Consider the following 15,941-nt stretch of genomic DNA (forward strand, 5'->3'; position numbering starts at 1 on the left):
AAACATACTGCCAAGAAAAAAAAAAAAACGGAGTGGAATTGTTTGGTTTGAATTGACTGGCCCGAGGAGACCCCAGAGCCCTCGCTGTTCATAACCTCAACAAGGAAAATACCCATTTGTAAAGCGCGTAATAAAAAAAAATCTATTGTACAAAATGGACCACACCCGCACACACAATGATTTTTTTTTTCGTGCGGAGTAATACTTTGTGACACGGAATCATTGGTGGCTGCCACGTGGAGTCTAGCGAGTACGCTCACGGAATGACGCCATTGTTTAGGGCGTCAGCCCTAGTGTTGGTCAGACAAATTTCTAATTTCTCGAAAAAGCAAGCTTGTTTGATTAATTTCATTAGAACTATGTTCCTACAAAGAAATGCAATCTCATTCAGAAAAAAAAGTCACAATAAACGGGTGCCTTGAAATAGTAATCGTATGAACTATGGTTACCTTTTTACGTACTTTCCAAATATTATTTGGTTGGAGTTGGCAAGTAACTAAATAGATAACGTTTCTGTCGGGAGTATTCCAATATATTGCAAATCAGTGACGTGTAAAATACCTTTAAAATTAACGGATCACCAACTGGTTCACTTCGTTCGGAAAGAAGAGTTGCCCCCGAGAACGGAATCTGAGATGACCGTGCCGTCGTTGCGGTTACACCTTGAAAGCAAGGAATATTCTTTTTTAATCAGGCAGCGTTGAAAAATTCCGGCTTACAAAAGGTAGAGCGATAACTTGATATTCGTCTAATAACTGCATATTTAACTAAAAACAGGAACACATGAGTGGATATATGCGGGTTATCGTATGAATGTAAATGTTCTTATAACTAAGCTGGCAAGTAGTGCACTCTCGTACGGTAGAAACATTAACAATCGTATGTAGTTCTTAAAAAATGATCTAAGACATTTAGGTGCAAATCGATATGATACCCAACATCAGGAAAGCGAAATTATGTTTATTTTATTGAAAAACGGCTAAAAAGAATTTGTTTAATTTAGATACCGAGCTAACCGCAAAGACGTTATGGTAGACCGCGCACAAATGGACAGAACGAACGAGGTAAGAATACAATAGAGGAGCACGCACATCGCTTCCAGAGACGGAAATCATACATTTTTGTTATCGCCGTTTCATTATACTTTGTAAATGGGGAGTGAGAGTGATGGGGTGATTAGACACGTGTTCTACCATTCTCAGAAACCATTTCTTAGTATATGCATTTTCATAAGACTTTCTTGTGGACGAAACCCCGACTAAATTGACAGTAGTTGAGTCTTGAAGAAAATAGTAAAATTTATTTAAAGACCGTAATACTGTGTCGGAGTATATATATACCTATTCCGATATGCCACGCCAAGTATCTGCGACAGTTTAGTTATCACCGAATTGGTATGATAATCTTAAGACAATGTTTCCTTAGATAGAACGCGTAATGTCTTGAAAAAAGGTACAATCTCCTGTATTATGATCATAAGACAATGTTTCCTTACATATGACGCGTAATGTCTTAAAAAAGGGCACGATCTCGAAAGGGGCAGATTTTAAAGTAATTTCTTTCCTTATGACTATACTCTTATTTTTACCACAAAATAAGTGAATTTCGAGATGTCCGCGCGAAAATTCATAATCACGTGGATCTAACTGATTTGAAAAAATTGTTATAAACCAATGCAATAATTTCATAAACATTACAGATGTAAGTTGGCAATCGGTCAAGGCAATGAAGTTCGCATACAGAGCACACGTCAATCTGGCTTCTTTACTTTGTTATTAAGACATGCCAGTCCTATGGTTCATTAGCAGGGCAAAATTGAATTGGTTTATTGCGTTGTCGAAATTTCACAAATGATAGATGGGCGTATGCTGGAAGCTTCTTCACGTGGTAGGTTGCGTTGTCTGTGAGCTGCCACTCCTAGTTTATTTACTTTGTTTTATTCCGTGTGGCCTTTCCTAAACCTTAAATATTTATCGCTGCATTTTATTTATGCTTCTTTAAGTCTGCCTTAAGTCAACAAACGGAATCCAGAAGAAGGTGCCTCACAACATTCCACAAAGATAAAACAGAAAAAAAATTGTATTGCGAGGTCTCCATTTAAAGCAAAGTTCCAAGCGTACTTCGATTCACACGCCTCTTGAGAGAAGTCGTAAAATGAAAACCGCCATATTGGTTCTGATTATTTTCTACTTTAAACACAACTCCGCATCTTCTTCTCGCTTAACTGGTATGTATCTTGCATGCGTTAATTTGCTGTATTTGAGATATAGCGCGTCTTCTCTGCTAGAAGGTAGGAAGGAAGGATTACCAATATGGAAAATAATCTTTTCACTCCCGGATTTTTTGTTAGATTTTAGCAACGCATTTGATTCCATAATGCACGATATTCCGTTAACAAAATCGCCAATGTATGGAATCAGAGGCACTGCATTGGCACTGATTCGTAGTTACTTATCTGCACGTTCTCAAATACACGTTCATAAATGGCACACGTTCTCAGCTTGAAACAGTTACTTTTGATGTACCACAAGGTTCTATTCTTGGTCTATTGTAATTTATCTCTGTTTGAATTGCACTGTAAATATGCCACATACACGAAATATTATTTTGTACGCAGATGACGCGAGTGTATTTTTTTCAGATTCAAACCTAACGAAGCTGGAGACTATGTCAAATGAGTGGTTAAATAATTTATTACTGGTTACAGTTCCACAAACTTCAGTTGAACACTGGTGAAACAATATATATTATTTTAAGCCAAAAAATACTAATATGAATTATCAGATCAACGCAAAGTTTGAAGGCACAATTATAGAGAACGTTAGGTCGCGTAAATATCTTGGTATTTGGTTCCATGAGAGTTTAACTTGGTCTCGACATGTGGAACACCTTCTTTCAAAGATTTCCCAATCTATTGGCATTTTGCATAGAGTTAAGCTACTCCTGCCTTGTAGGTTAAAACGTCAGCTATATGATGCATTGTTACACTCTCATCTTAACTACTGTTTATTAATTTGGGGAACAACAACAGCAACTAACCTTGACAGGTTACGAGTCCTACAGAAAAGCTATCCAGTGCATAGATAACTAGATAGTTACGCCCATACTGCTGCTTCTTCCTGAAACACCGTATTCTTTGCATCGAAAAACATTACTACTCCAGAGTGGCTCTAGAAATTTACACAGAATTTAAATACAGCGAGCCTCCATTTCTATAAAATTACCGGCAGAAAACCACAACCTATAACTTGCGTCATGAAAAATATGTTCAAAAATATTCGCACAAATTATCTCAAATTTTGTGTTACATCATCCCTAAATTTTTAAATAGATTCCCAGAAACGGTACACATAATTACTAACTGTCAATCGTCTCCAAATTTCAAAAATAAAATAAGGTCCTCAACAATAATACGTCTCCCATCCTCATCATCCTTCCTTCCTTTTACATTTGATTGTACGGTTTATAGCGCATATATCATCTAACTTTATGTTCATATATATATATATATATATATATATATATATATATATATATATATATATATATATATTAGTTTGACATAAGTCAATGCTACAAGTGGACCATTCGTTGCCCGTCTGTAATTGTGCCTATTGTTGCTCTGTTGCTCTGCTGCTGTTGCGTTGTAGCGGAGACTGGAGCCTTGTCAGGCGGCTTTGTTCGCCATTTGCTCCAGCATCCAAGACTTCTGGTCTAAATAAAGACAGAGAGAAAGTTGAAGTTATACAGCTACACTATGCTTAATATGCTATATTCAACGTATTTCATCTGGATATTGTTTCGATCTAGAATATAAACCGAAATAGGCCAAGTCGATATGGTTATTTCTTTATAAGCACCTTACAATAAAGTTCAACTCTAAATTATTTTCTCTAATTAGGAGAATGATTATATGAGACAAGCAGACGGTGCCTTCAAACGTCGATACTCCAATTCTCTTAAGTTTCTAGTTTAACTTAAAAGTGCTATTGTAACGTATTGACGCAGAGTATAGATAAATAATCAAGTAAAAAGAAAGGCTTAATCGGCATACTTGTGACGAACAAATAAAAAACGAGCGTCGAGATACCTGAATGGCGGACAGTGATTTAGCGGTGGAAAACAAAAGCGAGAGCGGGACTGCCTCGACAAGGTCCCGCGCAGCTCCTTATCTAGTGCACGTCACAATCAGGAAAATTTAGCCCAGAAGGTTCGAGCGTCCCGCGTTCGGGGTGAGGATGGACAGGCACTTTCAAAAACAAGAAAGCAGGAAGAAATAATGAAAGTCACGCCCTGAGTAAGAATAAATGCCAATCTCCAGGATCTCCGTGACCGACAGTAGCTTGCTCGGCCCTAAACGATGGGTTTTCTCTTCCTTTAAAAGTGCATCGTCCCAATAAACTAAAAAAAAATGGCAAATAAAAAATATTTTCGTGAAACGAAATAAACATCAGGCGTCGCAGTCATAACGCGCGTAAAACGGCTTCAGTCAAACTCTGTTTCCCAATTCTGGCGGCGTCCTTAAAGGGACACTGACACCCCCCAAAATTTTTTTTTAATTTTTTGCCAGGCGCTTCATTATGGTGTCGGAGGACTACCCAATTAATATTTTGCAGCAGAGTAGCGTATTTTTTTAATAAAGCCAAAAGACGCAACTGCTCGAAACCGAAACCGAAACCCGACGGAGGTCGGAGAAGTGGAGAGAAGAGAGTGAGTGGCGGAAGTCACGTGGCTACACCCGACCGTGTGTTTTTTTGTTTTTGTTTTCTCCTTCCCGGTAGCAGACGACATGCGGCGTATGGGAACTGTTCGCCGTGGGATTCTTTTGCAGTTATGTATGTTCCGCTCGTTGTTCTGTACTCCAAGATGAGTTGTTTTGTACACTGAGGAGTTGGAGATGAGTAGTGAGTGCCCGTGGTGAATCTTGATCGGCTCCGAAAAGAATACACTCAAGATGTTGCGTGAAGAGCTGGCTCACATGTCCCGCGTCCGAAACAGAAGTGGCATTGTGCGACAGAGTTTCCGAAAGATCAACGGGATCGGGACCAATGACTGGCTGCAATTCCTGTAGACCATTTACGGGCACCTCGGAAAGCGGACGCTACCTGATTTATATGCTCCTTGCATTTTGTGGAAAGTGATTACATTGAGTTCGCAGGTGTCAAAAAGGAAATCCCATACCATTTAATTCAGCGACGTGCCGTCCACATTTGTTTCTTATATTTCTTTTTTGTTTGTTTCTTCAGTAATTGTAAAAAAAAAAAACCAGAAATGTAGACATCAAAAAATAGTTGAAAAAAAAAATCGTTTTACGGGGGATCGAACCCGGTCCTACCGCGTGTGAAGCGGATGTCTTTCCCACTGAGCTACTGGGGGATATCGAAACTGCTATATCTCTTTCCTTAGTAATAATTCAGCCGATAAACTGTAAATTGGAAAGTTTTCTGCCGATTTTCCTCTAGCAAAAGCACTCCCGGGTCGAAGTCGGGATGCACCACGCATTGGCGACATTCTCACCTAGTAAAGAAATCGTACGCGTGCATATTCAACTCGAAGTAGACACGTCGCGCTTGACGTTTGCGCGAGCGATGTCTTCAACCTCAAGAAGGGAGCGACGGCTCGGCGACGTCTTCGTGCAAATCGGCTTGGTGGTCGGGCGTGTCGTACGAGATGAATACCAATTCTTTTGACCAGTCCCAAATTTCTCTTTTAAAGGCAGACAAAATTCGCCGGTACCGCGAACGACAGTTCTGAAATAAAGGTCCCACGCCCGTCGTCCGCTGCCATCGCCGTCCCCGCGAGCCCCACGATACGCGAAACGACGCACGCACAGAATGTTTCCGGTTGTCTGTGGAACTTTTTTTTCAATCAACGTATTTGCAGCTTTTTAGAAGCCGCAAAAAATGGGTTTCATATTTTTTTCTATTTTTAATATTGAGTGTGTGCCTTCAGTGACCCACGACTTTGATTAAATTTGGTGGTCGCATCGATACCTTAGAAAATGGCCCGTGACCGCGGAAAAGAGAGTGAGCGAGACTCGAACCGGCCAGTTCTTGATCGGCGGTTTTCGGGCGGAAAGAAACCGAATTTCGAGCCGCAAATTCTGTTCTGGGTAGTTGAGCTCTCATATGTCACGTTCAACTAAAAACCTCGGCGAGCATAAATACCCTGTCAGTGTCCCTTTAAGGTCGGGTTCCGTCAGGGAGCACCTCGTAGTTAATGTTACCAAGGCGGCGAATGACCTTGTAGGGTCTGAAGTCGACTTTTCAGTTTCTCACTAAGGCCGCGGCTGCGAATGGGCATTCAGGACCACTCCATGTCTCGGGGCTGGAACCCCACGTCGCGGCGACGATGGTTGTAACCGCCAGCGTCGACACGTTGTTTGTCCTTCATCCGAAACAGGCTAAATGGGATACCTCTTCTGCTCCTTGGGTGATCAGCTGGGCGTCGTCGGTGCCGTCGTCCGTCGGGTCGTGGGGCAGCATGTCGATGATCATCATCATCACTTTTTCGCCGTGCAAAAGCTGAAATGTGTAACCCCAGTGGTTTTTTGAACCGCCGTGTTGTTCACCAACGTTCGTCATACCAGGTCTTGAGTTACATGTGCACGTATACCGATATCATGCCGTCGATGTCCTTGTTTTGTCGGTCCGCCAGCCCGCTGGTCTGCGGGTGGTATGGCGGGGTTTGGCGGTGGTTGGTGTGGCTCAGTCGGGCCATGAACAATGAGCCCCGATCCGATAATCCGGACTTGGGGAGCGCTGTGTCGGAGGACGATAGACTCAACAATGAACTTGGTTATTTACACAACGGTTCCCGAAGGAAGTGCCTTTGTCTCGGCGTATTGGGAGCGATAATCAGTTGCCACAATTATCCAACGTTTTTTTTTCTGTTGACATCTGGAAAGGTCCAGTCTGCGGGGACGGTGCAGTCGGGGGCCCCATCTGCGGAAGAAGGCCTGCCGGTTTCCTCGGCGGTTTCTTCCCTCGCAGGCACTGGTGGCAACATCGTCTATAGGGGTGTCCAGTCTTTAGAAGCTAGGGTCAGTAATACGCCTCTCGGATCTTTGCAATAGTTCGGCTGTAGCCAAGGTGAGCGGATGTCGGTTCGCCGTGGCAGGCTACTCTCCAACGGCTTGTAGATAAGGCTCTAGGTCACCTCATTTTGACTATGGAACTAGTTTACCCTGAGGACATTATTCTTTATGGTAGAACATTTGAAAAACATGACCAAAGACTCGAACTAGTTTTCGATGCACTTAATCGAGCAAATTTACAGATCAAACCTCAAAAGTGTTTCTTGGGATTTGAAAAGGTTCTCTACCTTGGTCATGTCATCAACAAGGACGGCCTCAAGCCCGACCGCGGAACCGTAGAGAGGTATCAAGGTACCCAAACCCGAACCGCCTCTCCACACTAGAAAACCTTCTCGGATTTCCGTGTAATTTATGGCAGATTCTTTCAGAATTTGCAGGTCGCGCACCGGCCCTATTACGCCTTCATAAGAAATTCCCTTGGCAATGGACAACAAGCGAGGTGCAGGCTTTCAACGATATCAAAGCAAGTTGTCTTTAGGCGCAAATTGTAGCCCATTTCAATCCGGAATTTTCATGTTTCCTGCGTACCGACGCCAGTGGAAATAATCTTTGAGCTCCAAGAACACTCCGTGGACAAAGCTCAGCAAAACATTGCGCACCCCTCGCAAGTCGTCATCTCACGGGTGCGGAACAACGTTACCATTCTTCAGAACTGGTATTTTGTGTTCTCATCTAGACTGTCCAGCACTTTCGGCCTTACTTAGATTGTCATGAATTCAGACAAAACGTGACCTTACCCTAAACTCGCTCGCTGGGCTCTATGCTTCAAGAATATGTTAGAAATTTGTCACCATAGAGGGAAGTACCGCACAGCTACCAATTTCCTTTCTCGCATTCCGGTAGACCCGGCCAAAAAAATAACCAATAAGCCCCCCCCCCTCCCCCCCCCCCCCCCCCCCCTCGCAGTCAACTTCTCGAACCACCTGAACATGATCCGACGTTAAGGGAGACGCTTAAAATAGCTCGAGACGCAGCCACGGTGCTCGGTCTGGTTTATGGAATGGCGAACCATGCAGCCGTTTGAAGGGTGAACTTTCTAGCTTCTGGTTTTCGCGTGGGTTCGCGTTCCCGGACGACCCCGTGTCAGGGGCAAGTTCCAATGGCAAGGGCCCGTTGTGGAATACCCTCGGTATGTCGGCGTTTGTGTGGGGAAAGGGCGGTTCAACACGCACAGAAAAATATAGAACAAATTATCTAAAACAAAACGCTGTCACGGCGGCGAGCGAAAATGCGACCACCTCTACAGACAGCGAGAAGCAGACACCGCCATTTACTTTCCTAATTCGTTTAACCTTAAGGCCCGATATCAGCCGACGGCACAATCCGATGCAGCCGATGAAGCAGCAAAATGTTACAGGAAGATGCTTAAGCGTCGCTTTTAAGATGGAACATTATAGCTAAACCAGGGTGTCGAACCGGAACCGAGCCGAACCCAAAAACCAGAACCGGCCCGTTATTTTTAGGTGAACCCAAACTGAACCAAACCGAAATCTTCTCCGCCCTCTTGTAACTGAAACGGAACTGAGCCGGAAAAAAATAAATAAAGGTATCTGGTTCAACACGGTTCACGGTATTTTTCTTTTTTCGTTAGTATAACAAAATAACTATTTGAGAATAAAATTTGGGCGGCTGTATTTCTATATATCGATCAAATCTTCAAAAGCAGATTTGAAATGTGCGAAAAATTGTGGGTTCTCGTGGTAATTTTGCTTTTGCAGTATGATTAATCATGTGTCACGTGATCACTTGACGTTATTTTTATAATGCAATTAAATGCAAAGGTGCAAGCGAGCGGGACAAAGAATGATGAAAATAATCGCTGGAGAAGGGGAACAAGAGGAACGAGGGACAAACACAAATCTCCAAAAACAGCTAGGTAACTGGTGCGCGACCGGAAAAATCCGCCTGGTCCGGGTATCGAACCCGGGACCTCTCCATTACAGGTGGAGCGCTCTACCAACTGAGGTAACCAGGGGTTAGACGTCAGTCGGGCGAACGAGTTTTTTCAGCTGCCACCAGTCTAGCACCAACAAGGGTGAAGCTTGCAATTTAAGGTTATTATTATAATGCAATTAAATGCAAAGGTGCAAGCGAGCTGGACAAAGAATGATGAAAATAATCGCTGGAGAAGGGGAACAAGAGGGACAAAGGACAAACACAAATCTCCAAACACAGCTAGGTGACTGGTGAGCGACCGCAAAAATCCGCCTGGGGTGGGTATCGAACCCGGGACCTCTCCATTACAGGTGGAGCGCTCTACCAACTGAGCTAACCAGGGATTAGACATCAGTAGAGCAAACAGGTTTTATCAACTACCACCAGACTAACACCAAGGAGGGTGAAGCTTGCAATTTAAGGTTATTATTATAATGCAATTAAATGCAAAGGTGCAAGCGAGCTGAACAAAAAATGATGAAAATAATCCCTTCTCTAGGGATTAGGTTCATCACACTTGACGTGCTTGGCCTCTTATATAAAGACTGGAACGCGTCTCCGACTGGTGTGTTTAGCGCGCCCAAAAAAAGTGGATTATTTTATGATGACATCATAGAAGTGCGAAGTTGTCGCCCCTGCAGCGGCTGTTGATCTGCCAGACGTGTCTTCTGCAGCAAGTCGCTCTCCACTGTGGCAGTTCACGGAAACTTCGGAAGCCATAAGTAGGGACGCCTGCGAAGACAGCGAAACCCGCGTTCGCTCGTGCTTTTCGCCAGCATTTCTACGACCAACGGCCATAATCGCGACATCCGACAGCAGAACACTCCAGCTTTTGTGATGTTATTTGGTAGCACTTTGGATCGTGTTGATGTATGGTCGAGATTGGAAACATACCAGCCAGATACGCGCTGTAGGCACCATAGTGTCAAGACATGCTGTCAAGTTATGTCTGGTCACGTGGCCCAGTGGCCTCATGGGACTCACTGCGTCAAATCGACTGAACTTTAGAGCCTCACTAGACTTATTAGCGTTGTTGACACCGTGACGTCAAATGACATCACAACTTCGCATTCCAAGTCTTGTTGCAGCCTAACGTACTCGACTGCCTGTGCCGGAGTCGAGTGCTCGGGTTCATGACAGTCAGCATCGCCATACATTCGCGTGATGGGTTGTGTTCAAGTAAAGATAAGGATGGCCGAATTCTAACATTGACTGAAGCTCAGCCCAACGCTCTATGCTTTCTAGCCCCAGTGCATGACTATGATGAACGCTGACGTACCTATACATAATTGGCGTGAGTTCAGTCGACCACCTATTTTAATTGCCAATTGAGGGGGGGGGGGGGAGGGGGAAGACTGTTTATTTCCGGTATTTTTCTACGTCTGCCAGTGCGCGAAGAGGAAGACTAACGAGTATTACAATTTTGCAAGTAGCAACGTCAGGGATTAGTTTTTAGCAGTATTTACTGAAATTACAAAAATAATGCACGACCCAATCAATGTATGTACACGTACACGTCACTGAGGCACGCGAACATGTTTTCTTTGTTGCTGAACTGCTTCACAGAGTTGTCCTTGCGAGGTAATTACGAATTGTGACTTATTAGCCCGACCTTACATAGAACTACAGCTGTGTGCAGGAGGAATACCTGAAACAAAAGATCCCGGTCCGCAACCAGCCTCTGCTGCGTTGCGCGAGGGCAGCGCAGCAGAGGTTGGTTTCACCATTTCAGCGTGGGGCGCGGTGCCGTCGGTGCCGAGAAGCGCTCCGATTGCAAACCGAAACTTAAAGGGGCGATGCAACAATTTTTGTACTTTGCGCAAAATACCGCTTAGAACTGATCCCTGACATTAATGACCTATGAAACACGCGTTCGTTTTTCACCCCACGCAATAGAAGTCCCAGAAAAAAATTTAAGAAAAACGAGCAGCGTTCACCCCCTCAACTCGCAGCCAGAACAGACGGCCACGTGATCTGGAGCCGATTATATGACGCCAATGTAGATCATAGCCACGCGCTGGGGTTGGCAAAGCACAGGGCACGGGCTGAGTTCCAAATATGGTTATGGCTCGGCTATTGTCGTCGTTACAGCGATTGGACACAGGCCACTACCCGAATGCTTCTCGAGCTAGTAATTATCACGACCCCAAATCGTTTTTCCGCTCCGTGTAAGCTTTCGCAATTATGCGCGAGAGTTGCCGATAAGAAGGACAAAGGCCCCGCCTGCTCGGTGAAGCATGAGAATCAATATATTGTTTGCAAGGTGGGAGTTGTTTACACGATTCCACTAACGTGCGGGAAAGCCTACGTCGGGCAGACGGGCAGATGTGTTAATCACAGATTGCGGGAGCATGACTTGTCGTTGCGATCTGTGGTTGGAGCTGTAGGGGGGCATTTGCCATTGCATTGTCATGGTTGTGGGTGCGAACCTATCTTCAGTAAGACTAGTATCATTGGCAATGGTAGGGAAAGAGTGAATAGAGAAATTTTAGAGGCGCATGCAATCATCAAAGCCGGCATGAACTGGGTAAGCCAAACGTCATTGGGCCTGAGTAGCAAAGAGATGTTTTTTCTGGACACGTGGTGAATGTGTCATGTGACGTGGGCAGAGTTGCTGTTTTTTTTGTTTTGTTTCCTTGTGATTAAATTTCAGTTGAGAGTCAGCGCTTGTCCTCTTTGCACTTCCTCTTGTCCCCGTTTTCTGCGCGCTGTTTGCCTTTTCGTCTACATGGCTTGCATGGCATGGCAGTATTTTCAGCGTCGCTATTCTCCAAACTCCGTCCGGTGATTGCAGTGATAGACCCTCTTATGTACTTTGATGTCTTAAGTAGATGGCACACTGGATTTCTATGACTGCAGCAAGTATACACTCTAAAAAAATGTATGTGAGTTCAGTAGTCTGCTGAACAGGGCAAGAGTCAATCACGGCTAACGATAAATGTATCCCTGCGAATGACGAAACCCAGAATATCAGAGCAATCTGTCGAGGATCACGGGAGACTGCTAGAAGAATAAAACAGCCTGACATGCGCAGCGACAACGGGAACGACGTTTCATCTACTCCTTTGTCCCTGCGTACATAAATTTGCTGGTTATTCGTTCTTAGTTTTGTCGCATAAAAGAAACAAACGTGTGTAACATCAGAAGAATTTATACATCCGTACTGGCGCCACCATAGCTGGCACTTTTGGAATGGCCGCGCACGAGAGGGTGGTGTGTTCACAATATCGAAATGTGATTTGTGCTGCACCTTGCACGCGAAGTGTTCCGGATTGCCTACCTTGTGACGCTGGGCGTACGGCGAGGTCACCATTCGAGTGTTACAGCTAAGTCCGGCATGGTACATAGCGCGATAAGTCATTGCGAAATTATTATTTTATTTGCGCCCGTATTGTATCTGACGAAAAAGGCCATTTCGTACCTTGATCGTAGAAAACAGAATGCACTAACAATTGTTCACATAAATGTCTTTGAGTGAGAGACAGAATTTCGCACGTACGGAGTGAGGCCGTAAGGAGAAACGCAATCGCCGTGGTTTGTGCTTTGCGAGGAATGCACGATTGAAAAAAAAAAAAAAAAAATGTCGACGCCGCGCCTAATTTCGTTTTCACATTCCCGTTCGGCATGTGCCTGAAACTATCCAGAAGTTCCAACTCAGGTCGTGTCTCGCAAAACAGACGAAAAAAAAAATTACCTCACGTCTTTTAGGTTAGGATTTCTTTTGTTCATTCACCCGTCTAGAGCTATGATTTGTATGAGATGAAAAAAAAAAAAACACATATCCGACGATGACGTCATCACTGGATAATGCAAGATTGGCGCTTGCTGGGACTATTGCCCTCACAAAAAAAAAAAGCAACGAACGACAAAGCAAGAAAGGAAACTCGGATATATATGAAAAAATAATAAACTTATACTTCTTGAAGACACCTCTCGACTTGCCTTCTAAACATTACACGTACACCTTACAGAAAAACAATTAACCCAGGTACTGTTAATGTTTACTTGTAAAACAGTTATTAAGTGCGGAACTCATTTTTATTCGAAACTCATTAAAAAGGTTGGTATACAAAACGCGCGGAATGTAAATATTACTTTGTGTTAAGCTTTTATATGGCGTCGCACTGAGACAAGTTTTTTACTTGTTAATCGCGAGGACCTAACGTATGTGAAACTCACGAATTGAAAAATTTTGCGAAAAACCGCTCTCGTGAATATACTGCTAACGGTAACGAATACATAACACATTATTCAAAGCCTAAAGATTTCGTGCCCTCGAAATATTCCCAAAAACCACGCTTTCCAAAATTTCTGCAATATCCAGACTGCTAATTTTGTTTAATTTACACCTCCTTGACCAATGTGGGAGGATATAAATTCTGCGATCAATTCTACTGCCGACCGTTGCGACAGGGGTTCCAGTGGGAGTTGGAATGAAAATATGGTTGGCTGTTAATTACGTTCATGAAAACCATTGGAACTGAAGGGAAACTCTCTTGAGCGTTCAACCCTTCCGAGCAGAACCGCAGCTTGGTAATGCTGACGAGTCAAACAAAAAGTAGAATGGGTTCTTGGTAACCGGACGCATCAGTGGCAGGCAGAAAATCTTCGGTCACATGGGGAGCTAATGGAGGCCTCTCACGTCTATGTCCTTCTCAATAAACTGGGGCGTAAACCCAATATTGAGTCTGTTATTTAGCAGAACGTTAACACGATTAAATTTATCCGTTGAACACGTAGTTGGTACTAAAAGAGATATATGGCCTTTGACGACTTAACGTATGAAAACTTGCCAATGGCAGAGTATAAAAAGAAAAAAAACGACATTGGTTTCGAAGAGCAAGCAAAAGGGAACTCCATGTGAACAGTCGTGTCTAGGGACCGATTGTTACATGACAGTCAATATTTCAGCTAAGAACGATGCTACGTCCGTCCAACCTCTGGTTCCGAGTCGTCTCGCCAATTGTACGCTTTGGTCAAGAGCAGTGTTAGACAAAACGCTCGATGAAAGTATTTTACTTAAGTTACTAAATACCCGCTTAATGGAATATTTAAAATACCACTCAAGTTACTTTCACTGATACATGTTACAAAACATTTCTGGAAAAAAAGGTAATTTTAATTACCATGACATGGTTGAATATCATGTCCTGCGGCGCATCTTAGACGCAACCTTTGACTACAATCCATATTCCCTATATGGGGAGTTTACTATAAACGACCTTGGGATACAGAAGTGAGTGAATGGGTAAGAAAGAGAGCCCACATAATAACCATAGTACAGGACGCACCCTCTTCAAGTAGGTTTTGCTCAGAAAGGCACTCAACGCTGGGGGACGCTTTGTTGGCGTTTTGAGGGGTCATCTTGCTTGTAGTTCGTTTTCTGTCCTGTTCTCTCCTTATCAATATTCACGTACAGACAGAGTTCGCGAGAACAGTAAGCCTGAAGGAAATAATCCCTGGAGGCGGGGAACAAGAGGGACAAAGGACAAACACAAATCTCCAAACAGCGCTAGGTGATCGGTGCGCTATCGAAAAAAAAACAAAAAACGCCCGGCCCGGATATTGAACCCGGGACCTCTCCATTTCCAGTGGAGCGCTCTACCAACTGAGCTAACCAGGGGTGAGACGTTAGTGGAGCAAACAAGTTTTAACAGCTGTCACCTGTCTAACACCAACAAGGGTGAAAGGCATTCAATTTAAGGTTATTACCATGATGCAATTAAATGCAAAGGTGCAAGCGAGATGGACAAGAATGACGAAGATAATACCCGGAGGAGGGATTCCCTTCACCAGGGATTATTATCGTCATTCTTGTCCAGCTCGGTTGCGCCTTCATATTTTATTGCATCATAATTGCATCAATCCACTTTTCTCGCGATGAGCGATGACGGTTGTAGGTTCTGTTCGTAGGTGCATTTGTGGTATGAAGGAGCTTGTAGGAAAAGGAAAGCGCGGAGGGGAAAGAGGGGAGGAGGAGGAGCAGATAATGATCCCTCAGAAGACCCTGAGGGTACCCTCCCTCTACACTTCCTCCTCCTACTACTGTGGGGAAGAGGAAGCACGCGTGTCCGGTGCTGGAAAAGGGGAACCAGTTCTCCGCGGCCTTCCTACCCCCTCCTCCTCCCTTTCGTCTCCTCCTTTTCCACTAAACGGAGAAAACGATTGGGATACACCGTTTCTTCCCCCAGCTTTCTCCCCTCCCTTTCTCCTAGCAACCAGGAAACCTCACAAGCCCTGCCGCCCAGAGGGGAGGAAGGGAGGAGGAGGAGACGGTACGGAGTGGAGGGTATGTCTTGTTTTAACTAAAGACGAGCGCCAATTTTTTTTTTCTATTTCCTTGCCAAAAACATCTGTTCTTCAGTGTCGCCCAATAAGCAACCGGGAGAGAGAGAAAAGGCATCCGACTACGAGAGAGCGAGAAAGAGAAAGAACGGGCGCCACCACACGACAGAAAATACTGAATGCCTCCTCACCTCCTCTACAGTAATTTCTCTCAGGCTAGGTGTACACTATAATATGAGACGACTGTAATATGAGATGCCCATAATAGAGGGCTATAAAATGAGATGAATCGTTCTTGCCGATCCTGTTCTTGCGAGAAGACTGCGCCAACTGCCAAAGCGCTAGCATCGGTGTCGAGTATGCACGCCGTGGTGTCTTTTGGGTAGGCAAACGTTAGCGGCGACGTAAGTGCTGTTTTTGTGTATGAAATCGGTGCTGAAATTCGTAGACCAGACAAAGTTGCTTTATTTTCTATCAAGGCCTACAACAGCTTGGCATTGTGGGCGAAACTGGAGACGGATCTTCGGTAGTAAGATGCCAACCCGATGAAGCACTTTACGTCAATGGTGTTTGTCGATGTCGGCAACTAAGCAAGATCAGATAATTTGCGAGTTGTCCGTGGAAA

The 15,941-nt window shown here is 44.1% G+C and overlaps 1 protein-coding gene across 1 annotated transcript in view; it reads left to right on the forward strand.

Annotated features, from left to right (window-relative positions):
* Positions 1-2,154: 2,154 nt before the first annotated feature.
* Positions 2,155-15,941, forward strand: part of LOC120841186 (chymotrypsinogen B-like) — a 28,474-nt gene continuing 14,687 nt past the window's right edge. The window contains exon 1 of the mRNA XM_040212047.1: positions 2,155-2,227. Within this exon, the coding sequence (XP_040067981.1) occupies positions 2,155-2,227 (73 nt within the window). The remainder of the gene's footprint in view (positions 2,228-15,941) is intronic.

Source organism: Ixodes scapularis, unplaced genomic scaffold, assembly GCF_016920785.2.
Source record: "Ixodes scapularis isolate PalLabHiFi unplaced genomic scaffold, ASM1692078v2 PGA_scaffold1__304_contigs__length_218370807, whole genome shotgun sequence".
Lineage (NCBI taxonomy): Eukaryota > Metazoa > Arthropoda > Arachnida > Ixodida > Ixodidae > Ixodes > Ixodes scapularis.